This window comes from Mus pahari, chromosome 5 (assembly GCF_900095145.1).
Source record: "Mus pahari chromosome 5, PAHARI_EIJ_v1.1, whole genome shotgun sequence".
Taxonomy (NCBI): Eukaryota; Metazoa; Chordata; class Mammalia; order Rodentia; family Muridae; genus Mus; species Mus pahari.
Genome location: NC_034594.1, coordinates 105595987 through 105622098, shown reverse-complemented (window position 1 = coordinate 105622098; position 26112 = coordinate 105595987). Strand labels below are relative to the sequence as shown.

The window sequence follows — 26112 nt, the reverse complement described above, 5'->3', positions numbered from 1 at the left end:
TGTAGTAAGTTTTAATTTTACTAAGAAGTAGGGTTGGGTCACTTAGTTTGCAAATAGGAAAACAAACCCATTCATTGATTGAAGGTCACAAAACAGTGCCAGGAACATTGAAGGACAAGATCTATCACATTTTAATCAGCTCAGTATGTTGGAAATCTTGTTTTGCAATTATGTTATTCTGTTTTCCTTTGCACTTCTATTATAATAAAGAAATAGTCACTAGATATGCACTCACTGATAAGTGGATATTAGTTCAGAAACTTAAAATACCCAAGATACAGTTTGCAAAACAGAAAAAAAACCAAGAAGAAGGAAGTCCAACGTGTGGATACTTCATTCCTCCTTAGAATAGGGAGCAAAATACCCATAAAAGGAGTTACAGAGACAAAGTTTGGAGCTAAGACGAAAGGATGGATTATCCAGAGACTGCACCACCTGGGGATCCATCCCATAATCAGCCACCAAACGCAGACAATATTGCACATGCTAGCAAGTTTTTGCTGAAGGGACCGTGATATAGAAGTCTCTTGTGAGATATATCTATATCCTGCCAGTGCCTGGCAAACACCGAAGTGGATGCTCACAGTCAGCTATTGGATGGAACACAGAGCCCCCAATGGAGGAGCTAGAGAAAGTACCCAAGGAGCTGAAGGGGTCTGCAACCCTATAGGTAGAACAACAATATAAACTAACCAGTACCCCCAGAGCTTGTGTCTCTAGCTACATATGTAGCAGAAGATGGCCTAGTCGACCATCATTGGGAAGAGAGGCCCCTTGGTCTTGCAAACTTTATATGCCCCAGTACAGGGGAAGGCCAGGGCCAAGAAGTGGGAGTGGGTAGGGGAGCAGGGCGGGGGGGGGGAAGGGTATAGGGAACTTTCGGGATAGCATTTGAAATGTAAATAAAGAAAATATCTAATAAAAATAAAAAAGAAATAGTACTAACTCTTAAGCTAAATATTAGAGCTGGAGAAATGCTTAAGTGGTTAAAAACACTGGTTGCTCTTGCAGAGGACGCAGGCTTGGCTTCAGCACCTGCATGGTGGCTCACAGCCATCCCTACCTTCAATTCCAGCAGCTCCAGCATCCTCTTCTGGACTCCACAGGAACCAGGCATCACATGACACACACACATGCAGGCAAAACATTTACACATACAATAAGTCTCTTTGAAGAAAGTAAACAGTACATAAAAGGTACACAGCAGAGAAAGAGTGGAGTTTAGGTGTTTGCTGGAGAGAGCAGTGTGCTGAAACTGGGTTCCTGTGATGTTCATCACTCAATACTGCTCAGTGAGAAATGCAGCTGTAATCTGTAATGCAGCTGTAATCCTTCCTTCCCACCCCTCTCTTGAGAAGAGAGACATTCTCTCTCTCTCTCTCTCTCAAGCTCCTCCTAGTTGCTCTATCACCTGCTATTTTATAGTCTGCTTCTCATGATTTTTTGGCCATTACGATTATAGGTGAAAAAGACAATGGAGGCCACCCTGCAGACCATTCAAGACATTGTGACTGTTGAGGATTTTGATGTATCTGACTGCTTCCAGTATAGCAATTCCATGGAGTCTGTCAAATCAACTGTCTCTGAAACATTCATGAGCAAGCCCAGCATTGCTAAGAGGAGAGCTAATCAGCAAGAGACGGAACAGTTTTATTTCACGGTAAGGACACTCTTTGGCCTTAAAGAACATCAGTAGACACTGATGCCCACAAGAGCTTTGGAACCCAAGAGTTTTCACCAACTGTCTGAAAAGCAAGCTTTAAATACACAAGATGTGAACCTGGCATACTTGGACACTACCTCTACATTTAAAGCAAAAGCATCTACAAGTTCTATGTGTCTTCTGGGGACCTCAAAGAAAGGGATGCTCCTAAATAAATCACTAAGAAAAAAATCAGGGAAACTTTTAACCAGCTAGTATAGTAGCCCTCTCACTCACAAGAGATCATGACAAGGGAATTAAGTTTATTGGTTTTTGAGAACTATATTCAAATATCTTAGCCAATATGTATATTGTTTTAAGAAATTTAAAGTCTCTCCTAAGTGATTTGAATACATGATCATATAAGTTCCATTATTAGGAAGTTATTTTTTCTAATTATTGGTAAAAGTTAAAGAGACTTAAATGAGCAACTTGGTGGGTTTGTAGAGAATTCTAGAGCAGTATATTCATTTCTCTCAGACCTCCTTTTAGATAGGTAGGTGTGTATCTGTGTCTGTGTGTACAAAAGTTTAATAGTTTTTAAGAAGCTGTTAGCTGGTCTTTTGTTTAATAATTAAATTGTTTTGAACTTGCCAAGTCTGACTTTTGCCTGCACCAAAATTTATTTCCTTATCTTATGATGACCAAGAAAAGAAAAACTGACTTTTCAGTTGTAAGATACCACATGGCCATTGACAATCCACACTGAGCAAATGAAAGGATATCACTTGTCTTCCAGTCATGAAGCACACTCAGCATGGAGCAAATTAGATTTGTCTTCCAGCTGGGACAATTTGTTTAATTTTTTTTTTCTTTGAGCACTCTCCTTTTTTCTTTAAGAGCCCTAACATGATTGATTGGTGTTTTTGTAAATCTGTTTCACTTAGTTAAACTCCAAATCCTTGGTGTTTTTGTAGTTTTAAATCCCAAAGAAGACTCTTGAAAGAATATGATTTAAGAATATTGTTCTAAAACAACTCAAAATTTTTTGTTATATAAAGAAAAACATTTTAAAACATGGTCATTATGTAAAATTTAGAAGCAGAAAGAAGAAAATAAATTTGTATGAGGCATGTATTTAAAATTATATTTACAAAAACAAGACCTATATATTGCATTATAAACTTAAGTCATTTAATTATATTTTCAAATTGCTTGGGATGCAGTTGTTTGTTTCTTGGTGGAACTTTTATGTGCTGGGCAAGAAGTACAGCTCTGTCTCTAGTCTGTACTACATCTAAGCATGTGCAAATCTATTCAGAGGGTGGGATGACACATTGCCTAGTTCATGGCTCTCAGTAACTGCTACCCATTTTACCATCATCATTATTAATCCATGCATCAACCATTGTTAAGTTATTCACTAAGCATTTATCGTGTGTTTACTGTATGCCAGATTCTATGCTGCAAGTTGGGACTGCTTAAAGTTGAGGAGAAAGGAGAGAATGAGGGTTTAGGCATATACAGGGAGAGCTTTAGTTCTGACTTCATGTGTTTCTAAATAAGAAAGGTACAGTCTTTAAGTGCATGAATGTGCGTGAGCAACAGCAAGGACGAATGGTGCTGGGGGAAGCTTCACACAAGCTGACTTTTATGTTTAATATGTGTAAGTCAAAAGAAGATTGGCAAGGAGAATAAAACTCTTTAAGGAGAGCAGACTATATCACAATGTAAAGGCCTTCAGAAGTCTAAATTACATGTTATTAGAACTTCTTGACTCCAAAGGGGGGCTATCACTGTTCCCCTTACCAAACTATATTATCTCCTAATAATAGAAATTTTTGGCAACTCTTTCTGAGCTGATTAAATATCAATGACCTAGTCTTATTATATTTCAGAAGATTCCATTTTTAAAATATATTTTAAATTTTAGATTTATATATATATATATATGTAAATTTTATATTTATATTTTAAATTTAAACTTGAGATTTCCATACATGCATACAATGTATTTAACCATTTTACCCCCTCTACTCATCAAGTTAAGAAATTTGAGGGCTTAGGGGTTGAGGATATGGCTTAGTCAGTAAAGTGTGTGCCACACAAACACAAATACCTAAGTTTAAAACCCAGTAACCCATGGAAAAGAAACCCAGACACCTGTAATCTCAGAGCTGGGGAATAGAAACAAGGAGATCCCTGGGTCTTGCTAACCAGCCAGTCTAATGATTAGTAAGCTCCAGGTTCAGTGAGAGTTCTTGCCTCAGAAAATAAACTAGAGAGCAACTGAAGAAGATACTGTGACTAACACAGACCTTTGGCATATATGCATGCACACACACACACTCAACAACAAAAGAGAAGACAAAAAATTTTGGATATAAAAAAATCTATACTTAACCAAATCTTTTTCAGAATTATTTTATGCTTTGAATAAATCTATAACATACATATTCAGAAGTTGATATTTGTTCCAAAACAGGAAGGCTGATGAGATGTGAGATTAATTCCCAATACCCATGTCCGCAGGCTCATAACTGCCTATAGCTCCAACTCTAGGAGAGCCAGTTCTCCTGGCCGCTGTGGGCACCAGCACTCACATGCACATGCCCACACACAGACATATAATTCAAAATAAATCATTTTTAAGAAAGAAATAACTTTACCCTAACCTGTGACTTCTAAAGTCCTATCCACCTGTTCCCCTTTTACCTCAGTACATTGGGGTTCTGCAACCCATTCTTGAATTTGTTAGCCATGGTACTCCTTGTCAAAGATTGTACACATTGCTTTAACTAACAGCAATGAGTTTGAGCTTTGTAACAGATTTGCAAGAATTCATTACTTTTGTGAATGGATTTGAAGTGTGTCACGTAATTTATGTCCTGATAGCAAGGCATTTTTGGTAGTAGTGAAATGGGCATTCTGGTCTCCATATTAAAACAGGGCTTGCCTTTGCTTGCCAAACAGTGAAGGAAAAAAAAAAAATATCAAAGCAGCATATGCTAGAAGTTCCCTGCTCTTGGAAAGTGGTGTAGATATCCCTCATCATGGCTTGACTCATAGCTAGTGTGTCTAGTGACCACATGGGCTTTTGGATAGTTTTATGACTGCTTGCTACTGTCATCAAATTAATCTGTCCATGTGACAACAATTAGAAATTTGAAGTATGTCTTACAAAGATCAGTTGTTTGCAATAGTCTGTGGAAAATTATAGAATTTTAAACTTGAAGCATCTTTTAATTATCATCTAACCCAGCCTTCTCATTTGAAAGCTTTGGGGAAAAAGAAAAAGGAAAAAATGTGCAGCAGATGGATAGCTTGAACAAGGTCTTCATCAAGAGCTGAACCAGAGCTCAGGTCACTTGCTGGCACAGGCTTTCCCTCTGTGCCCTGCTGAGGGCTAAAAGGAAAGGCTCAGCAACTCTCCTCCCTTATTATGAGAAGGGAAGTGTTTTCTGACCTCCTTGTCTTTTTGGCTGTCACTTAACTTCTATAGTACATCATCCCCCAGTGTCTACTTCTTTTTGTTGTTGTTACACCCTTTTAAAAGGACTGAACTATATCAAAAGAAAACTAAAGAGGAGGCACAAATGCCTTAACTACCCCCGACACCTACTTTCCCTCCCTTTAGCCATGAATTAAAACTAGTATATTTAGTCCTTTCAGAGTTTTTCTATGCATAGGCAATCAGTGATCTATCAGTGAGTGCCCCTTAATACAATAAATTACACTGGAATTGTAAAAAGTGGGGCTGGGAATGTAGCTCAGAAGTTAAGAGTGCCTGCCTAGCTTGTGTGACATTGTGAGTTCCATCTTCAGCCCCACAAAGCAAAATGTTAAGAAATAAAGTGTGACAAGCAAGTATGCCACTCTCACTGTCCCCACTAGGCTGTCATCACTTATTCTGAATATTATTCATGTTAGTCTAAAAAGAGTTGTCCTATATCTTACAGAAATCCTTTTCCAGTGGCTGGACAGAATTCCATTGTATAGTTGCATCATCTCCATTTAGCCAGTTTTCTGCTCTGGTTAGCCAAGAATCATCGAAGCCCTAGGAAGTTGGAATCTCCTAAACATTTTTTTGAAAAAATGGAGTATAGGGTTCTTTTTTTCCAAAAAAAACACAAAAAACTTTTTTTTAAACAAAAACAACTTTTTTTCAGATTTATTTTTGTTTATGTGTGAGTTTTTGTCTGCATGCAATTGCTTTAAAGGTCAGAAGAGAGCACTGGAACCCTAAAACTTTACCTTGTGAGCCATCATGTCCATGCTGGAAACTGAGCCCAGGTCTTCTGCAAGTGCAGTAAGTGCTCTTAACTACTGAGCCATCTCTCTAGCCCCAAGTATGGAGTTCTCAAGTGGGAGGTAGGATGAGGAAGGGATTAAAAATAACAAAGTCAGATTATCTGAATTCTTAGGGGTAGATTTGGGTAAGACAATAGGAGAGAAAGCAGGCTTTTGTCTGTCAGGCAAACTGCTAGACTTAGAGCTGTGGTCTGGTATATTACAGAGTGCGTGTGTGTGTGTGTGTGTGTGTGTGTGTGTGTGTGTGTGTGTGTGTGTGTGTGTGGTCTGATTATATATAATCTTGATATTATGCTAAATCATCAAAGGGCCACTTATCTGCTTCAGCTCTCTCAGCTCTGTCTGTCCAGCAGCAACTGAACCCTTCTACCTCCACTCCCCTGATAAAGACAGGATTATTTATCCCCAGCATGTCTGTCCTGACTTCTGGGTAAGATAAGGAAGTGATGGATAGCATGTCTGCAGACTCTGGGATCCTTTGCCTTCCCACCTAGATGTTCTTCCTACCCTTGTATTAGGGATTCAGAGCATATCTTGCTGCAGTTTGGTTTAGATTAATGGAACCTGAAAGGGTAACTTCATACTTCTTTATCAGATTGTTTCTTGTTTTAACTGTTCACCAAGTGACAGCTGAAGTTACCCAGTGAGCTGTGAACATGAACTTGGGGTTGGGGGGAAGGTTGGGAATAGAGAATAGAAACATGAGTTATTTTTATCCATTCCCTTTCAGAATTTTGGCTGTATACTGCGCATTCTGGTCTGAGTTAGAGGTTATAGCTTCTTGGATTTTCTTCTTTAGGAAATCCTTGAGACTCCTGGGATAACCTTCCAAAGACAGGCCTTTCAGGGTTGTACTATTAGCAATGGATATTTCCTAGAGGCTTTTCCACTCTAGGTCCTAAGTATGATTCCAAACCTGCAACTAGGTATTGGATGAGGATCAGGATATCATCCAGGGAAGGCTGACAGCAAGTGAGCTGACAGCTGGAACAGATGGAAAGAGAAAGGTGACAAGAGAGCCTATTTTTATGCAGATGTTCTCATGCAAAGGCATAAAGAATCAGAGAACAGACTTTAAATAAGGCAGCAGAAATGACTTAGCATGGCATTTGTTTCTGGTTTGTTTTATTTAGAGTAGAGGCTGGAGCAAGGAGCAGTCTATACAGAAGAGAATGAGGTTGCTCACCATTTATTCATTCTTCATATTTAAGTTTCTACTATCTGGCACTAAGCATCTTGAATTGTCAGAATAGTCAATGAGATGGTCTCTGGATAGAAAGACAGCAGAGGGACAACCCTTCTGGGATAGGGCTACATAAAAATGGTGTCATGGGGATTTACAAGTTACCCATGGGGCCACGTGGGCAAGCATACGAGGTCCTGAGGCCATCTCCCAGAAAAGCAAGTTTCCCTTTGTTTTAAATGGGAAAGAAGGGAGCAAGCTCTTAGTTAAAACCTCATACTGCACAAAAAAATGTAGAGTAAGAGAATTTTTCACTTTATATTTATCATTAATGAAATGGTAATAGTCATAAAAATCAAGGGCTTGGTGTACAGTTCTTTTTCTTTTTTTTAGTTAGTACACAGTAAAAGACAGAGCTATCATTATTTTATTATTATTATTTTCTTTATTTACATTTCAAATGCTATCCTGAAAGTTCCCTATACCCCACCCCCACCCCTGCTCCCCTACCCACCCACTCCCACTACTTGGCCCTGGCCTTCNCCTGTGCTGGGTCATATAAAGTTTNCAAGACCAAGGGGCCTCTCTTCGCAATGATGACCGATTAGGCCATCTTCTGCTACATATGCAGCTAGAGACACGAGCTCAAGGGGTACTGGTTAGTTCATATTGTTGTTGCACCTACAGGATTGCAGCCCCCTTCAACTCCTTGGGTACTTTCTCTAGCTCCTCCATTGGGGGCTCTGTGTTCCATCCAATAGCTGACTGTGAGCATCCAGTTCTGTGTTTGCCAGACACTGGCATAGCCTCACAAGTGGCCGCTCTGCTTGTGGACGTTGTACATCGTGGTGCGGAGCCTAGTGCGCACCACGATGTACAACGTCCACAAGCAGTGTTGACAGTGTCTTTTGCCTTACAGAAGCTTTGCAATTTTATGAGGTCCCATTTGTCAATTCTCGATCTTACAGCACAAGCCTTTACAGTTCTATTCAGGAATTTTTCTCCTGTGCCCATATCTTCGAGGCTTTTCCCCACTTTCTCCTCTGTAAGTTTCAGTGTCTCTGGTTTTATGTGGAGGTCTTTGATCCACTTAGACTTGAGCTTTGTACAAGGAGATAAGAATGGATCAATTCTCATTCTTCTACATGATAGCCGCCAGTTGTGCCAGCACCATTTGTTGAAAATGCTGTCTTTTTTCCACTGGATGGTTTTAGCTCCCTTGTCAAAAATCAAGTGACCATAGGTGTGTGGATTCATTTCTGGATCTTCAATTCTATTCCATTGATCTACATGTCTGTCGCTGTATCAGTACCATGCAGTTTTTATCACAATTCAGATCTATTATTATTAAAATGTTTATTCATTGGATCAAAGCCATGTCTTTCTATGACTTATGGATCATGCACTGAGAGACCTTCCAATTCACTTTTAAGTTAAACACCATCATATGAACCAGTGCATCAAGAGATAGCCAAGGCAGACTCAAATCCTCAAGCATGGCTGTAGAGGAAGGTAGAGAAAAAGTCCTCACCTGCCATTACCACCTACTAGCCTGCTGTGATACTCTCCCTCTCTTAGGATTGTCTTATCTCCAATAAAGAACTACTACTATCTTCCTCAAACATGGTTAGAATTATTATGAGAATCAGATGAGAGACTGTGCTAAAGTAGTCTAAAGCCTCCTGGGTTGCTGTTAATGTAAAAAGAATGACTACTATGAAAGTCTGTTCTGCTTCTCTTTGGCTCTCAAATGTAGTGGATGGAACATTTTATAATAATGCTTCAGAGCACACACCATTCTGTCAAACTGCATGTTTGGATACTATTATGTGACAAGATTTTCCTGGAAAGACACATCACACAGCTGCTTACTCCAGATAGAGAACCTATGAGACCATAACAAAGACCTACTTGTGAACCAGTGAGGTTTGTGGGGCTTGCCTATAAGAGCAGGAGTGACTCAAAGACATCTCCATCCCAAAAGCTCTCAAAAGCTGGGCACCTGGGGAACACTGCATAGCCTGCGGGCAGCTCAACAGGTTGAAGAGTGTCCTTTCTAGGTGGCTTAGCCTGAACCTCTTTCAGGCAGCTCAGCTGGTCCCTGGTTCTTTTCAGGCTGCTTGGCTGTCCCCTGCTTCTTTGTAGCAGCTTGGCTTGTCTGAAGTGACTCAGTAGTCTATATTGCTTACTCTTGAGAAAGGCCTTCTGGATCTGGCCAGTTTTAGTAACTTCCTGGGCCTGTTTTTGAGTTTTTAACTTCCTCTATTATGGCACTTCCCTGGGAAATGGGATGTTTCGATGGGGGTGCGGGTGAGGGCAACACCTGCTGCACAACAGATAGTGACTCCATCAGTCTTTTTTGACCTATGAGCAATTTCATTAATCTCTTCAAACCACACCACCTTCTTTTATTACTCAAGTAAAGTGGGAGTAATGATATTAGTAATTTATGTAGTTGTTTTGAAGATTTGGGGAATTATCCAGTCAAGCATAGCCTCTCACAAGCCAGATGAGATGTCAAAATGGAAATTACAACAGCAGTCGTATTGCACCTGCTATTGCATGTGTGGTGGCACGTCTTATCTTGTGCTTGGCATCTGTAGGTACATGTGCTAGGTGTCAGCTGCTCCAACTGAGCACTCCAAAACTCCCAACTTTTAAAGAAGCCTAGAAGATGCAACTTCTTAGGGTCTGGCTTATACAAGGGGGCTCTGCAGGTTAGGCTTACCATTGGCACAGCTGCTAGAGTGATGAAATGCACCCTGGGGCGAGCAGGATATCAAGCTAAGCGGCAGATAGCAAGTGCATGTCTTCACACCAACAACACTGATGCTCAGGAAGGTCGTCCACCCTTCCTACCCTCTCATTCATTCCTGGAACTGAAGTAGACAGATGGAGGACTTTCCTTAGAGAACAGTTTTCTTATACAGGCTGCCATGAAATTCATAGGAAAATCCTATATAGGATATGCACCTACCATGAAAATCAGCAGAGAGAGAGAGAGAGAGAGAGAGAGAGAGAGAGAGAGAGAGAGAGAGAGAGAGAGAGTGGTTTAAAAAGAATCTTAATGGACTTGCCTGAAATTTGAGTCAGAAAGTGAGAAATCAAATGACCTCTCAAAAGTAATCGTCCAGCTGAACATTTGTATCTTGTGTTTCTTCCGGAATCTAAGTTCTCTTGTTTCTCCTCTTCCCTTACAGAAAATGAAGGAGTACTTGGAGGGTAGGAACCTCATCACTAAGTTACAAGCCAAGCATGACCTCCTGCAGAAAACCCTGGGAGAAAGTGAGTGTGAGCATGCTCTGCTGGAGGTTGGTAGAGCAGAGAGGCCCAGGGCTCTCTTCCTAAGCACGCACCTCCAGTCCTCAGCCAGCCAACCCCAACTGGTTATATGAATGTATTTCTCTTTCTAGACTATTCAGTGGCTGCTTGAGCGGTGGGAAAACAGCGATGTGTAAGAAGCACTAATGTTCATCATGTTTCTTTAAATGGAACACATATACTCTCAACCCAAACCCTTCACCTTTCTGCCACATCTGTAGTAAAGGAGCACAGGGTCATGGCCTCTCCAGACACTTGTTAAGACTCCCAGTCCTGGGGAGAGAGAAGGTCCTCAAATGGAGGGGAATGGACAGACTTGTTTCTTTAGCTATCAGGGTGAACATTCATTTCCTTTTACTTAAGTGGCAGCCACCTCTCTACTGTGGCTGTACTAAGACCAAAGTGCTAAATGTATTGTCTCATGTCTGGCAATAATCTTACCCAGACACTGGAAAGTACTGAGGCAGAGAACTGGACAGACATTCTGCACTTTCTCTCCCCAGTCAGCCGCCAAACAGAAGGGGAAGGTTGAAAAAGAAGCTTCCCTGAGGTTGTTTGGCACCCTGCCCAGGCCTCCTGCCTAGCTCTCAGCATCCTATGATTAATGGGATTTCCAGGTTGGGGATGCCCCTGAATGCTCTGCCCCTCCTCCCTACCCCACTGGTCTGTCCTCCACAGGCAGCATGTGCTCTCCTCACTGACAATGTGCTTGCACTCATACAGAAAAATTAACACTTTAAATTCTCAAGCACTCAACAGATAAACTGTGAAGTAAGGCAGAATTTATAAGACACATTGGCTTTTTAGCTCAAGAATTGAAATATCCCATTTTTCAGACCAGACTAACCTACCTACTCTTCTTGCCCTGTCCTTGTCCTGCCCTGGACAATTCCCCCAGATGATTTCTTTTCTCTCTAGCATCTTTGACCTTGTGACTTTTTTTTTAAAGACGTTTGCTTTAGTCTCTCTGAAGTAATCTCTTGACTACTTGCAGTCATGGGGTTCTTCCACTGAGATGGGATTCTCTAGTTTAGTCTGTTCTCTATGACTTTTCCTGAAAAGCATTACACCCTTGGTGCCTTGGAGCAAACATCTTTTTCTTTTCTTTTTTCTTTTTTTTTTTTTTTTTTCTGAACCTTGCCACTTTTTGTAAAAAGCGTTGCTTAGACTCACTCCCTCAGGCCTTCTGAAAATGAGAATGCTGTGTTTATTGGTGTTGAACCCCGGGGCAGGAGCCACTGTGACTACACAGGCACCCAAGAACAGCAGCCGGTAGCACCTGAGGTCTTGCCTGCCTGGGAACATCTGCAGCCTGCAGCCTTGAGCCTTAGCCTACATTCTGGGCCTGACAGGAAATGTTCTGTCTTTCTTTACCCCTCATCAGAACTCCTGGAGTGGTGGGCAAATACCTGTGAGCTCGGTTTTGGAGGGAAAGGCCTAACTTTGAGGCCATTCTTAACCATCACTGTCCATCCTTCTCTTTTCTTCTGGCGAAATCTGTGCTACCAAGTGCCCAGATGCCTATGAATTGACTCTATTAAAATGAAATCTTTTAATCTGTAAACATTGGAGTGGGAATAAATAAACTTATATAACTTAAAAGCAAAGAGAGAGAGAGAGAGAGAAAGAGAGAGAGAGAGAGAGAGAGAGAGAGAGAGAGAGAGAGAGAGAGGTCTGCTTTAATGTGAAGGAAAAGAAAAAAAGCCTTTTAGTAACTTCTGATCTTTTCCTACCTAAGCAGTTAAGGTCTAGGCATGAGAGCCAGATTTGCTTACAGAAAGTCTCTACTCTTAAGCTACCAGATTGCCATATGGCAGGTTAAAGGAAAGACGGCCCAGAAAAATTACTTGAAGAAACTTATTATGATTTCTTTTTCTCAAAACAATCTCAACACAGCCTGGAAGACAGGTGAAAAGGCTTTAAAGCCATGTGTATGTGCGTGCTTATACACATGTATGCACCAAATAATGCTACTCTAGAGGGGTGGAGGTTGACCACTGGGGCGCTAAATTGCCATAATTTAAAGATGACAAGTTCCAGAGATAGAGAAAAATAATAGCCATAAATCACCCTGTGTGCACATCATCATGTCCCTGCCTTCTGTAAGTATTTGTCACCATAATGCAAGAGCCTCTTGTTCTTGCCACAGAGGGATAATTGATATGTATGAATATTCCAGAATGGAAATGGGACAGATGTTGAAAATAATGGCTCAGAATAATATTTTTGCAAATGAAAGCCGAGCCTTTGGTAGCAGGGCTGTTAAAGATTGGGGGGATGGTGTTGCTGAAAATGAGCTGAACTATCTTAACAATTAGCAACACTAAATGAAAGAAAACCCTGCCTTCCCCTAGCCCTCCGAGCTGCCTTTCCTGGATCTTGAATAAGGAAGATGAGTTGATCTCCTGACTCAGGGCCCGCCCAAGTCTGCCACTGATTTAGCTAAGACAGATCAAGCTTCATTAACCGTTGGCCCAAAGAAGGCCATCATAGTTTATGCATACATATGTACATAGTTTTGTTAAATTTTTTCATACCAACTTTAAGGTTTTCTGTTTCACTTTTCAAAACTATCCCTGGCCGGTAAAAATCTTAACCCCGTCATTAGATTGAAAGTCATCATTTGCTACCCATGTGGGTATTGTTATCCCTACCTTACTATGATAGTTAACAAGAGAATTTAGTATGCTTCTAAAACTAGAACCTACATATTTTCTCCTTCCTCTCTCCACATTTCCTTTTCTCCTCTCCAAAGTCAACTGTGTGTGTAAGTGTGTTTGTTCATAAAGTGACAAACAAGCAAGTTTGTCCCATGTCCTATATCCCAAAACCTACCTCCCACCACCATTACGCACATACCAGCTCATAACTAAGAAGCTGAATTTCATGTATGGGAAGGCTTTCCATGAGGTTTTGTTCTCTAAAGCATGCTTTGACTTGTCCTTCCACACAGACATGCCTATTTTCTCATCTAGGAAGTAGAACTGATGAGCTTCAGAGAACCTGAGCAGCAGAGTTCCTGCCCAAAATGAGGTTGGGGCAACCCTTTTCTTTTCGGCCTCTGGCTCCCTAGGAAGATATGAAGGGCATGGTTATTCTTAGGGTGTACTCGTCTCCCCACCCCTTCTGCTTCAACAAATGCATGTTGCCCTTCTCTTTCCACAGGTCAGCGGACAGATTGTAGTCTTGCCAGGTAAGCGACCCTGAGAAGGGATAAGGAGAGGCCCATGGGAAAGAGCCACCTGGGAAAGAGCCATAGCTTCGTAGTAGCTTCGTGTTGTAAAAGATACTGGATGATTTTGCAAAGGAGTGGCCTGAGGCAGGAGTTGTTTCCTTCTCTTTGCCTTACTAATCCCTTCTCCTTCCAAGTGGCTGTGGAGTTGCTGCCATTTAGGGTAGTCTGAGCAAAATAATGTCATGGGAGTTGTCCCTTGATTAAAAATCTTCAAGAAACTCCCCAAAGCCACAGTACTGCAAAAAAATAAAAATAAATAAACACCAGACTCTGGATCTTGATAACCTCCTAGTTAGAAGACTTCAACATGTGACCTTGGAGAAGTCCCTGATACAAAGAAGACTAAGTGAAAGCGTTTGACCTGAGATTTTTTAAGTGTATGGAGAAGATGATAGGCACGAAGTAGTGACTGTTGTGGATAACGAAATATTACATTGCTTTGACTTGACAAATAGCACTGGGAGAAATCTTTGCTGTTCAAGTATGCAGTCCTTCCAGTCTTCCTCCGCCTTCCCTCTCTCTCCACCTCAGCCAAATATTTTCCCTCACAGTCATAATGGGGCTATGAGCTGGCAGAGAACAAGACATTCATTCAGCCAGCACCCTGAGGTGCCTGAAAATGTGCTGCTTTAATGAAGCAGATTTCCTTATATCAACCTGGCAGCTCGTACAGTCAGGAGGCCACTTACAGTTACAGGCTCACTATTTACTAATGACTTAATCTGATTTTCATCATTTTGTCATAGTGGATTAGAGCTGAAGTCCTGTTAATATGCCATTCTTGAGGACTGGAGGAAGCTAAGAAGATAAAATTCTGTAGAATCTCTCTCCTAGTGGTGTAGTCTTAGCTTCATCAGAGGTACCACATCTTTGGAAAGGCTAAAAAGAGCTGCACTGATTTCCCATACTGGTTATCCCTTTCTCCATGTGTGACCTTGGACTACACATCTCTCCTCTCAGAGTATCAGTCTCCTCTTGTTGAAGACAAGAGCATTTTGTTAGCTCAAAAAAGCGCTATGATTTCAGCAAGGTGCCTTAAGAGCAGGCTAGCAGCAGAGTCAGAACAAGGCCCAGCCTCCCAACCCATCTCCTATCTTCCCAAAGCAGGGGGGTGCTGTACACCTCCTTGAGTAGTGTGCTTCTGTGTCTGATACCCTTAGAGAAAAAGGTTCCTATAGCTAAGCACAGCTTGAAAAGCACTGACAGAGGCCCCAAGGTTCCTTTCAGTCTGAATGTCCTGCCATGTAAATAAAAAACAAAACTTAATTAATTTAAGTGGTCCTTTTCTTTTTCCCAAGAGACTCAAGAGAAGATGTATCACTCTTTGGTGTTTAGTTTTTGTTTCCTTTCATACAGAAAGATCTTTAGATTGTCTAACATGACTCTACTACAGAGTAAACTATTTGCCGCCTATTTAAGTTTTGAACAGTGATAGACATTAAACCAGGGACCTCTATGGTTTTATGGAAGAATAAAATTTATTGGGCTTTTATTGGGAAATAACTTGGCAAGTCTCTTAGCTTTTTCTGGACCTGATCTCAAAATTGTGATATGTTTCATTACCTGCTGTTACAATTGTTTTACATGATTTAAAGCTTTAGTTCTGGATTTAGGAGTGATTGTCTCATTCTGTCCCCTTTTTCTCTCTTTCCTTCCTGTTGCTGGACTGGTCCTTTCTGATTTGGTTGGGCAACCACAGGCGAAGCTCAACCGTGAGGAAACAGGTAAGAGCCCAGTAGAGCCAGACTGTCCAACCTGGCTCATGAAAATCGTGTACCTCCCTCAGCCATGATGAATTCCATGCCATGCCTCATGCTCACACTTGGCTGCATCTTTAGTTACAGTATGGTTAAGATTGTGGCAATTGCCAATTCCAAGTTTTTGAGAGTTATCATAGGCTTTGTGATCCAGTCTTCTCCTTGTTCGGTCTCCAGGAAATCCAACACCATTGAACTTACAGATTAAGTTTGATTTAAACTTGGACAAATTGTTCTGTAACAGCCAATGATGTCCTTCTCTATGAGAACATAAAGAGGCCTCATACTTCCTTACATACACATTAATAACACCAGCAGCTCAAACTAGCTGATCCTCAATCTAAAACGTCCTACTTACTAAAGTTTGTAGGTCATCTTAGATGTATTCCTGACATACCCTAATAATATAGATATGAACCTGTTTTGGAAGTGAAACAAAAGAAGTGCTCAGCTCGACAGGTTTACACTGACTTTCACCAATATATTAAAATTCTCCACTGAGCCAGTTCTTACCCATGTGAGGAGGAATCTTAGCAGTGGCCTTGAGTAATCCTCATCAGGGGAAATCTCAGTACAATTCCTACTTACTTTAAAAGGAAAAAAATTTTAAATGAAGTATATTTTTGCAGTAGCAAAATTCCATTCACTAATTATAGTCTATGGTAAGTAGTGAAGTGTCTTCATGTTCCCTAAGCTTCTCACACCAGCTTTGCAGGAGGGAACGTTAGCAAGTACAGGGTGGAAGGCGGGGCTCAGAAATATCCTCCTGTCTACCCAGGGAAAAGCTGAACCAGGCCTTTTAAAAAAGTCATTTGCAGGAGGTGGAGAAATGGCTTGGCGGTTAAGAGCACCGACTGCTCTTCCAGAGGTCCTGAGTTCAAATCCCAGCAACCACATGGTGGCTCATAATCATCTGTAATGCCATCCAGTTTCCTCTTCTGGTGTGTCTGAAGACAGCGACAGTGTACTCATATAAATAAAATAAAATAATTCTTTTGAAAAAAAGTTGAAGTTAATAAAAATTATATTAAAAAAAAAAAAAAAAAAAAAAAAAAAAAAAGCATGTGCAGGGCCGGAAAGACGGCTCAGCAGTTAGAGCACTTGCTGCTTTTCCAGAGGACTTACATTTCATCCCAGCACCTATGTCAAGCCACTTACAGCTGCCCATAACTCTAGCTCCAGGAGGCCCAACACCATCTCTGGCCTGTTGGGTACCTGCATATATGTAGCATAAATACACAAATAACTATAACTATAACTTTTTGATGTCATTTGTAATGCACAGAGGCCCTAGACTCGGGGCAGTCATCAGGTACAGAGGGCACAGGGTTTCTGGACTGTTTCCAGCCCCAGTACTCTCTTCATGGATCTGACTACTCTGCCGTGGGGGGCAGTCCACTATGGTATTCACTTGACACAGCTTTGTTGTCTCCTCAACTTCTCAGTACATTGAAGATTTATTTATTTTATCTCATGTATATGAGTGTTTGGCCTGCATGTATGTGTATACATTATATGCATGCCTGGTGCCTGTGTGAAAGGGAGAGGAGGTGTCAGATCCCCTGAAACTGGAGTTACAGATAGTTGTAAGTCACTGTGTGGATTTGAATCCATGAGTGAATCCTAATCTAGACTTGGGTCTTCTGCTAAGGCAGCAAGTACTCTTAGTTACTTAGCCATCTCTCTAACCTTCATCTTCCTCTTGACCATAGATGTCATTTTCATAAGAAAAATCATTCTTTTCTCTTGTTTATTTTATTTTTATTTTTCTCCTTTATTATTATTTTTTAAGTACAGCATCTTACTTACTGTACAGTCCAATTTGACTTTGAACTTATGATCCCGATACCTCTGCCTCACAAATTCTGGGGCTATAGGCCTGTGCTAGCAGGCCTGGCTATACATTTTTTAAATGATAAAAATTTTACTGTAACTTTCTACCATCTTATTCCTATAATTCTTTTTTTCTCCTTTCTCTCGGGGTTTCTCTTAAAACTTGAGAGGAATGGAATGTCTCTCAGAGATAATTTATTGCATTTAATAGGCATAATAAATTAATAGGTATATATCTTATAGATTAAGCAACCACTTTTCCTTTATTACCAAGAATAGGCTTGAACTTGAAATTTATTTCTTTTCATTTCTGATCTAACTCTAGACTTCCCGCTTAGTCCTAGGGCTTGCATGTGGGAGCTTTGCAGCCTCTGCTGTAACTGTAGGAGTGCTGGAGTTTGGTAGGTAGTACCTGCCCCTGACTAGGGTCACCATCAGCGGGGAGTGGCACCTACCTGCTTTGCATGGCATATTGCTGCACTGAAGCATTTGCAGGCAAGGTACCAGATTTGCATCAGAGTCCAGGATTTACCACATCCAATAAACCCCTTTAATTGGCTTTCCTTATAGTTTCTCTCTGGCAAGAAGTTTTTCTTAAATGGTAAGAATAGTAAAATCAGGCTGGAGAGATAGCTCAGAGGTTAAGAGCACTGACTGCTCTTCCAGAGGTCCTGAGTTCAATTCTCAGCAACCACATGGTGGCTCACAACCATCTATAATGAGATTTGGTGCCCTCTTCTGGTGTGCAGGCAGACATGCATGTAGAATACTGTATACTAAACAGATAAATCTTAAATAAATAAATAAACAAAAATAGTAAGATCGTAATTTAGAAGATCTTATTCATATAAATAGCCAGAAAATCAATGTTTGTTTCTTATAAATCAGTTAATTAAGAGAAATAATCTGGAAATTTGTTTTCCTGTAGAGACTAAGTTCAAACCAACGCAGACCTTTCCTAAGCAGGAGGGGACCCCTGAGCTGTTAGTTACAGGCCTCCTTGCTCCACTCTAGCCCTTCCTTTCCTCTCCTGCTGAAACACTTTGTATGTGGTCTAACACCTCTGTGAATATAGACATTAATATTCATGTACTTGGGGCTAGGGAGATGGCTAAGTGGTCATGAGTGCTCTTGCAGAGGACCCTCATTCAATTCACGGGAGACTTACAACCACCTGTAGCTCTAACCTCAGTAGATCCAGTGCACTCTTCTGGCCTCTTTGGATATCAGACATACAAGTGGCACATAGACATGCATGTAGGCAAAACACTCAACACACAAAAAAGTAGAAGAAATACAGCTTAAAACTTCAAAAACAAACATGTACATTCATGTACCAATAAAACATGTGGCTAGCCTCTCCACTGGCCCCTTAGTTTGTAGACAGCAAGTTGAAACCCACATAAATTGCCAGGATTGTAAAGGAAAAGGACAAGACAAAGTAGACATCTGAGAATCCTACTATACATGTTCCCAGGTCATCCTTACTATCCAAGAGTCACTTTTTCTTTTCTTTTTTACCTTTATTGTGCCAACTAAACTATTTTTCTTTTAGATTTTTAAGTTTGTTTTTTTTTATGAACAGTGTGTTGAGTGTTTTTTGCCCCCCTCTCTCTTTTACCTCCCTCTCCCTCTCCCTCTCCCTCTCCCTGTCCTACTAAAAACTATACCCCTTTTTTGGTCATCTTTAAAACCTTCTGCTACCATTTCTACAAACAAGTCCATAGTCACCACCATAAGGCCTGCCTGCACTTCCTTCACAAATACTACTGCCCTTCATGGGGCCATAATTTGTTCACTGTTATCCACTGTAATTTCAAAAATCATTATAGTTCCCTCCAACAAAATTCCATCCTTCATTGTAACAAATATCCTCCTCCACCACCACATCTACCACCTTGGTTTTAAAATCCTGATTCATCACCAGCATTGTGCCTTAACTACTGTAACCAGGACTACCACCATAGTTGCCACCGTCACCTCCAAATTCATTATATTGATCATCACCACCTCTACTACTATGCCCTCCTCTACTACCATAACCAGGACCACCACTTCCACTAAAATTTTCACCATGACCAAAATTACCTCCAATACCTCCAAAGTTTCCTTCTTGACCTGTAAAGTTGCCAGATTCATCTCCACCACCTCTCTGTGACCCAGAAGATGGCATGTCTTGTTTGGGAAAGACCTAATTCCCTCACATTTGTGGCCATTAACTGCATTGTTTCTAAACAGTTTTACCAACTACAGCATGGCCATCAAGTTACAAAGCAAATCCTCTTTTTTCCACTCTTGTTTATCTTCCACAACTTGTATGGTTTTGATCTTGACATACTTTTCAAAGTAATATCTCAAGTTATATTCTTCTGTATCTTCTTTAACACTGCCAACAGAATTTTTCTTCACTGTTAATGGGCACCAGGCTTTAAAGAATCCTTTCTAGAAACAGTTATCTCTGGTTCTACCACTAGCACACATTGCTGCATCTACTTCTTCAACACAAGAATAAGTTCACAAAAACAAAGCCCCTGGAATATTTTGTTTGGGGGGGTCTCTCATTACTATACTGTCTGTAAGGGTTCCTCATTTCTCAGAATATTCTCTTAAACAGTCATGTATTTTCAAACAGCTTTCTCCAGTGCTCTGGTTCCTTCAGATCATGGCCTTCCTTCTCCCCTCCCCCACCAGCATCAATGAACAGTCAGGCAGGGGGCCACCAGACAGCATGGTTCTCTCCATTTTGAGGCCAGACTCACTTCTTCTATTTTTGATTTCTACATTTCTTTTTTGTTTTTCAGGATTCCAGCCAAGCAATTCCTCTGGTGGTAGAAAGCTGCATCCGGTTTATTAGCAGACATGGTAAGCAGAAATACAACTTTGCTCATATTTGTGCAAAAAGTTAGAACTTCAAAGAATCCTTTATAGGACAAGAACAGAGGTAGTTGGAGCCAGAGAGATGGTTCAGTGGTTAAGATCACTTGCTGCACAGCCTTGAGGACTTAGTTCAGATTCCGAAACTTACATAACAAGGAGAACAGGATCTTATACACAACTGTAACTCTAGTTCAGTGGACGGCAAAGACAGGAGGGTCTCTGGGGGCTTGATGGCTGCCACCCTAGCCCTAAAAAAAATTCTGTAAGATCCAGGTTCAAGGAAAAGACACTACCTCAGAGGAATGTCTCAAAAGCAGAGAGTAACAACCAACACTGTCCTCTGGCCTCCATAGCTACACACATGCACATGTACACATGTATGCACATACACCAGAGAGAGAAGAGAGATTCCCTTCTCATCTTCACATTCTTAGAAAAGGAATAAAGTCTTAACTCATTCATGTACTGTTTGCTCCTTCAGAAAGGCTCTATCTATATCTCGGGAATAGACATGTTTTGACCTAGCCACTTACCATGTTCTTTTGTAGCTCCAGAATTTTAAATGGCAGCTTCTTTATGAAGAAGAGCAGCTAGACTGTGCGTTGGTGGTGGTGGTGGTGGTAATGAAACCAGTAGTTATAGTCTTGGTGTATGTAGGTACCTTCCAAGGCATAGCCTAACCATTTTGTCCCATTAGCTGTACCGGAATGGTCTGAAACAGATTCATCTCTGATGTTGCACTGATTGTGTATATAATATTTGTATTTTGTCTTAATTTGGTTTCATTGGATATAGTGTTCCTATGAGCTCAATAACTATTGTAAAGTTGTATCTACCTTTTGAGAGTCGTTAGGGACTGGCTCTCTCTCTCAACATTAGTCAAGTTATATTTACCTTTCTGCTTAGGCAAAGCTAAGTGATTTAGCTCTATTCTTTACCAGCTAATGGCCTCATTAGACATACTTTAATAATTATCAGCAAGTTTATTTCCCAAGGCTGAGAATATTTAAAATGTCTATACTGGCCTTTAACTGTTTAGAAACTACATCAGAAATAGTTTTTAAATACTAAAATATCCATCCTGGAGCTAAGGAAGCCATGTATTGCTTGTCTAAATTCTAAGGCACCTTTTTATTCTCCATCCTCATGCCTGCCTCCCCTTCTCCCTATAAACTGGAGTGTTTCTTAGATTCATTATTGAAACAGTAATTATTTTAGCATTCTTGTATCATATCCTAATCTCCATCAACTATAAATTTCAGTTATTTCAGTTCTCTTGAAGTATGATCACTATTCATCACTATTGAACAATCAACAAGTATTTTATAAGCCCCTAACCAATGCTAAGCATCATGTATTGCCAAGAAAGAAAACATAAAGATAAGTAATATACTAATCTTGTTTTTAAGTGATTTTATGATGCATTTGGAAGAAAATAAGTGGGCAGATAATAAGTTAATGAAAAGAAATAAAGCAGTAGTAATTGACAGTAACAGAATAAGAAATTTTACAAGATAGCAGTAGTTAATTCCAAGGAGCTGGCAAAGAATTCAAACTGAGTTCAGTAGAATTAAGTGTTGGTTCCTAAAGAACAATGGGAAGAAGTTGTGGATTCATTCATTCGTCCATGCATTCATTTGTTCCTTCAACACAAAGTCTATATTGATTGCTTATTATAGAATAGTAAAAAGGCTCTTCCAGAAACTTTTGTTCCACTGAAGAACAAACATAATCAGCCAGTAAACAAATTGACTTGCAGTATTTCCAATGTTAGTATATGTTATGAAGAAAAGAAAGTGGGATGCAAGATGGGAAATGGAGAGGGGCACTGTTATAGTGGGTCCTGAAAAGCCCACATTTTGGGTGGAGTTTTGGGGAAGAGGTAAGCAATGTGTCCCTCTGAGGAAGAGTATTTTGTGGCAAGAAAACAAGAAGTGCAAGAACTGTTGACATATGTAAGAAAGCGCACAGGCTGAAAGAGTGAAAGGAGGTTGACTGGAGAGGAAGCTGCAGGCCGGTGCTTTTATGGCTTTGTTGGCTACAGTAGGTATATGTACATTTGATGGATTCATAACCTTTGTTAGCCTCAAAGTAGTCTATGGCATAGCAAATGTTAGGAATTGTTACATCCTAACTATCATTGTATCCTCTGGAAGATAAATATTATAGTGCCCATTATAGAGATGAGGAAATAAACATTCTTCATAGTACATTGTCAGGGTGACTCATGAGGACCCACAAGAGGAGGGATCTGAGGAACCACTAGAATTAACCAGGAAGGGATTTTTTTTTTTTAATCTTCCGTTTTCAAGAAAGGAATGTGAGATGGTTGTTTTAACAGTCAGTTGAAGAATTATCTAGGAGAACAACTCTTAGCAACAGCTAAGTCCAGCAGGTTTTATGTCATTTTCAAATAGTTTACCCTAATCCAAGAGCACTTTATGCTTTCATGTTAGTATGTGCTAAGAGAAACAAAGACTAAAGATTATAGATATATTATTTTGGTTATGCATTATACCAAAATGCCAACTGGATTTTCCTTTCTAGAACACTTGTTTCTCCTCTCAAAATTATCACATCACATACTCGAACGATTCTGTCAGGTGTGCCAGTGAGATGGTTCAGTGGGTAAAAGTGCTTGTTTCACAAGCCTAATAATGCAAGTTCCTCAGAACATGGATTTCTACACATGCATCATAGCATACACACACACGTGTGTGCACACACACAGACACACATAAAATAATAATAACTAATAACAATAATTGGTCCTAATAATCAGTGGTCCTAATCTAGAGAATCCATTCTCTAGGAGAACTGGAAACCAGACTGAAGTAGAGCTCAATATTTTAGACCAATTGTCTGATTTCCAGCGAGCTCATCTCTCATTTGTTCTTCCCTTGGTCCACAGGCCAAGGCTATTTCCTTAGCCATCAAACCTACCCAGAAGCACTGAGCTGACCCTCTCAAAAAGTTGTGTAGTACTTTCCCAGCTAAAACACACCGAACAGTCTGGTTTGAGATGACATTTCCTTATACTGTGTTTCCAATAAGTCCTGGGGTATGTTTATGTTTCTGTCAGAGTCTTGGTATTTATGATACATTTTGTGTTTAAGCAACAATTTATGGCTCTCATTCCCCATTTGGTAACTAATGTAGTGCCACCACAATAGCATTGATGGGATTTTAATGTTGCTTGCCATTCTCTGAGGAATTTTTTAGCGATTACCTCAGAGGAACAAACAACTTACACCTTACTAAAAGCCAGGTAATGACATACCTTCACTTACTTTTAGTCAGATTCAACAATTTCCGTCTTGGTATTCCTCCAGGATCTAACTAAATACAGCCCCCCTCATTTAAAGGGCAATTATGAAATAGCCAGAAAAATATAGCCTTTATTCTGTTTTGTTTGTTTTTCTAGAATCAATCTGAGATTTCTATCAAGGTTTTTGGAGGATCACAGAGAAACATTGACAAGGAGATCTAGGCTTGGAGAAAGGCTGAAAGTCCTGATACAGCTGGAGATAGTAGTTAAGCCAATCAGTAGTGATTGTTTCCTGATTTTTCTTACTGGGTTACAGTTGCATGTGTGGTGCTTTCTGTAAACTAAGTACAATCAGGCCAGGATGGCTTCCTCCCATCCTCTGTGCGCACAGCAATTGCCTCGTGTGTATGACAGTGAAAACTGAGTCTGTGGTTGCAGCAACAAGACTGCCTTTGAGCTCTGGTCCTAGTTCTTTGTGTCATCGTTCACCCGTCCCCTCATCTAGAAGATGAATTACTGCTAACCCTGACTTTGTTTGGTTATATAAGGACCAAATACTTTCTAGAAAAGCATAACTAACAGTCATTATATAAGCATTGTTTTTCATGACTATCTCTACTCCAGCAAAATCATGAGAAGATAATTTTTTGTACACCTCATAATGTACTATATACATGTTTTCTTTAAAAAAAAAAAAAAAAGACAGCAGTCAGGGACCAGTGCCTAGGACAAAGACTTGACAAAGCTATCTACTGATTGGTCACTTTTGTTTTTATGTCCTCTGTTTTTCATCAGTTCAGAAATGTTTCCTAGAATAATGTGGATAGTGTTAAAATGCTAACAAAGTCAGAACAACCCATCTTTCTCTACCTCTCTAATGGTACCTACTGTTTTACCTGCCAATACCCACCTCCATTCTTGGCTGTGAGCACTAAGAAAGCACCAACAAGAGTTCCCCACTCCACGGGTAGGAACAGAAAACTAAAGGTGGAGAGGCTGTAGCCGAGTAGTCACTCTCCCTTAGAAGCAGAGAGGCTGTGAGCATCCCTTTGGCCTGATGCTTCCCTTACAACCAACGCCTCATAATCCTCCCAGAGACTTGTCCAGCATCAGTGCCCTCCCTATTTTTTCTCCTTTGTCCTAAAAAAGACAAAGACATGGTACCAGTGGAGATGGGAATCCTAATCATGGCCTTTATGATTGTGAACTTGCTGTTTTTCATTTGACCACTCTATTTTCTGTTTCTAGGCCTACAACATGAGGGAATTTTCCGGGTGTCTGGATCACAAGTAGAAGTGAATGACATAAAAAACGCCTTTGAGAGAGGTGAGGTGGAAATAAACAGCCATAAGATAAGACTAAATGTTTGCTAACCCTGAGAGCTGCCTCCACCTTTTCCCCTAGAGTTCTCTGTGCTTATAAAGCCAAAAAATTGCCTGTTTTCTCTGTACTTTGAGTAGATACACAGAGAGATACTGGACCATGTCCCAGCTTCCTTCTTTCTTAACCCCACCCATCCTGCTCATTCCTATGGTGATCTGCCAGAAACCCAAGTCCTCACTATATATCCGGGCAGTTTATAGCCTTATCCAGAACCCTTGGTAGCAGTTAATATCAAGGCTAATGTGCCTCTTCATTGTATCCCATTTATCATCTTGTGGTCTATTAAGGTAATGGGCAAGCTTTGGCAATTCTTGTCGTTGTAATTGATATATATAGTTTCAATTTAGGGTTGGTGTTATCATTAAATTTAATTACACTTGATATGAAATTTTCCATGGGGATTCTGGGATGACTGTTCTGTCAGTGGGTGTCCACTGCTATGATAGTCAGAGAAACTGGCCTCCTGGCCTTGTTTTCCCTCCACCAGGGGCTCAGTCTCCTTTAAGTTTCATGATTCTTGTGAGAGAAACAGTTCCTGGTTTCTCCTCCCAATCCACAGGGAATGTTTATTAGCCTGAACAGTGCCACATTGTGGCCATTGTGCCCGGTAGAGATAATGAGATGAGGATGTAAATAGGCCACCCCTCCACCATCTCTGCCTCATCCTCTGTGATTTGCCTAACTCTCTTTCTTTCCTCTTGTGATGGGGGCTACCTATCTTTAGGAGAGGATCCCCTGGCTGGGGACCAGAATGACCATGACATGGACTCTATAGCTGGTGTCCTCAAGCTTTACTTCCGGGGCCTGGAACACCCGCTCTTCCCTAAAGACATCTTCCATGACTTGATTGCCTGTGTCAGTAAGTATCAATATGCCCATGAATGGCAGCAAGATACTTGGAAATTCTCATCGATTTGTTTCCTCAGAAGCTTTTCAGTAAAGTTGTTTGTTTTTTACATATTTCTTCCTGTGACTATCTCCTCTGTATCTCTCTCCATTGTTTTATCCCTAGTAGGGGAAGAGCAAGAATGATTTGACAGTGATAGCATAGAATTTAAGTCAAGACTCCTTGCTTTTTATTTTTTTTAATTTATCTCAGTCATTAATTCCTTTCTATCTCTGGGTTTTATCTTTTTTAGCAAAATGCGTTTATATTCATCCATAAGATCCGGTCTTGTCAGATACTTGAAGCTTATATACAATGTCAGAGCTATTAATAGAACCAGAGGAAAGTGTGAGCACCAACCATGCTTCCTGCTTGCTGTTTTATATGTGCCATGGCTTACCTGCTGTGTGTGTGTG

At 40.5% G+C, this 26112-nt stretch overlaps 1 protein-coding gene across 3 annotated transcripts in view; it reads left to right on the top strand.

Annotated features, from left to right (window-relative positions):
- Positions 1 to 26112, top strand: part of Srgap2 (SLIT-ROBO Rho GTPase activating protein 2) — a 233408-nt gene that overhangs the window by 181785 nt on the left and 25511 nt on the right. For all 3 annotated transcript variants that reach the window (XM_021197309.2, XM_029538251.1, XM_029538250.1), the window contains exons 10-16: positions 1463 to 1660; positions 10337 to 10421; positions 13623 to 13650; positions 15392 to 15416; positions 20084 to 20144; positions 24676 to 24753; positions 25535 to 25669. In XM_021197309.2, coding sequence (XP_021052968.1) covers positions 1463 to 1660; positions 10337 to 10421; positions 13623 to 13650; positions 15392 to 15416; positions 20084 to 20144; positions 24676 to 24753; positions 25535 to 25669 — 610 coding nt within the window. The remainder of the gene's footprint in view (positions 1 to 1462; positions 1661 to 10336; positions 10422 to 13622; positions 13651 to 15391; positions 15417 to 20083; positions 20145 to 24675; positions 24754 to 25534; positions 25670 to 26112) is intronic.